Raw genomic sequence first — 1706 nt, forward strand, 5'->3', positions numbered from 1 at the left:
ATAACAATGCACTTGCTTATTCTTTGACTGTAGCAAGGGCTAACTATAGGAATTTCATTTAGAAACCTTACCCACCCACCCTATAGCCTTTGACCTTGGTCCTTCAGATTGTTTTGCTCCCCAAGTAAGGAGAGCATTTAAAAGGAACATGAACGCGTCCTTGGAGGATGTCTAGATTGCCATCTTGAGGTAGGATAAAGCCCAGAAAGCAGAATTCTTCAAAGAAGGGTAAGGATGGAAACACTGCCTTTTTAAGAGGATAGACCTCAGTGGAAGATATCAAGACACAATAGTCTCACATTTTGATACTTTGTTTAATAAAGGCTTGTATGATTTTTGTAACATTACTTTTGATTTCTCATATATTCAGTTGTTGAGGTAGAACTAACTTGGAACATAGGTCACCATGAGTCAGAATCTAACAACACACTACACAGAAGGTGTTACATTTCTAAAATTTGTGAACACATTAAGCTTCTGTATTTTACTGAAAAAGACATTAAGCTTCTATCACACAAAGCCTTTTATATTTTTTAGCACTATTAATACCATGAAAATGTTGATGTTACTATCATTTAAGATATCACTCAAATGTTTTATTCCATTAGTTTTAGCATATATTAGCAGCATTTCAAAAATTTTCCTTACTTCAACAAGAATTATCTTCTTATCAGTTCTCATATCCTCTCCAAGCATTGGCAGTTTGTTATACTTAGTGGCTCTTAACAAAAATTCTTTAAAAATTGTCATCTGAGACTGGTAAGAGTATACGTGAAGGCTTGGTTCTGAAAGAAAAGCACATTTAACTGAAATTGTTTTACTTTCAACAAATTGCATATACATAACATTATACATACCTATGTATATGTATACACACACGTTATTGTTGTGAGGTACTTTTCAGTAGATTTGAATCAGAGTGATTCCACGTGACGAAGCAGACCTGCCCCACAGAGCTTTTATCTTCATGGGGCAGACCATCATATCTCTAAGAAGTGCTGGGCGGGTTGGAATCACCAAGCTTTGATTAGCAGTTAAATGCTTAACTGTGACACCACCACCAGGGCTCCTTTTCATATACACTTATACACACAAATTCAAGCTCATAACAAGGTAGGAAATATTGTTCAAATCTAAAATAGCATGTGCATTTAAAACTCACCATAAACAACAGCAATTCTTCTATGCCAATGAATTAAATAACTTCAGGATATAGCTATTAATATAGTGGCTTTTGAAAACTGATTTCTCAGTGAAAATGAGAAAATTGATAAAAATATTGATGAAGCTGGTTTGCATAATAAAGATTCTCCACATTCGGTACAACTATAATCTTCAAAGCAAACGCTTAACAGAAAAAGGATGATAGTAACCTTGGAAATAAAGTTCCAGTAAGACACAGTTTATATAAAAAACTCCAAAAATTAAATTTGCAGCCATCGAATCAATTCCAATACAGGGCAACCCTACTGGACAATTCTGCCTCTCGAGATTTCTAAGACTTAAATCTTTATAGGAGCAGACAGTCTCACTTTTACTGCAGTGACTGGTGGGTTTAAACCAGTAACTGTGGGATTAGCAGCTCAGTGTGAAACCCACTACACCACCACAGCTCTTTTTACGTAGAAGATGGCTTACATGAATATCTATCAAACTGTCAAAAGTAACAATACTTTTTAGTAATCGGGAAACATTTCAGAACACAG

General features: G+C 35.1%; 1 protein-coding gene across 1 annotated transcript in view; it reads right to left on the minus strand.

Annotated features, from left to right (window-relative positions):
• Window positions 1-1706, minus strand: part of RAD17 (RAD17 checkpoint clamp loader component) — a 44417-nt gene that overhangs the window by 27061 nt on the left and 15650 nt on the right. Inside the window, exon 6 of the mRNA XM_004703689.4 lies at window positions 649-785. Within this exon, the coding sequence (XP_004703746.1) occupies window positions 649-785 (137 nt within the window). The remainder of the gene's footprint in view (window positions 1-648; window positions 786-1706) is intronic.

Source organism: Echinops telfairi, unplaced genomic scaffold (genome assembly GCF_000313985.2).
Source record: "Echinops telfairi isolate 266 unplaced genomic scaffold, ASM31398v2 ScPeMD7_7469;HRSCAF=8507_1, whole genome shotgun sequence".
NCBI lineage: Eukaryota > Metazoa > Chordata > Mammalia > Afrosoricida > Tenrecidae > Echinops > Echinops telfairi.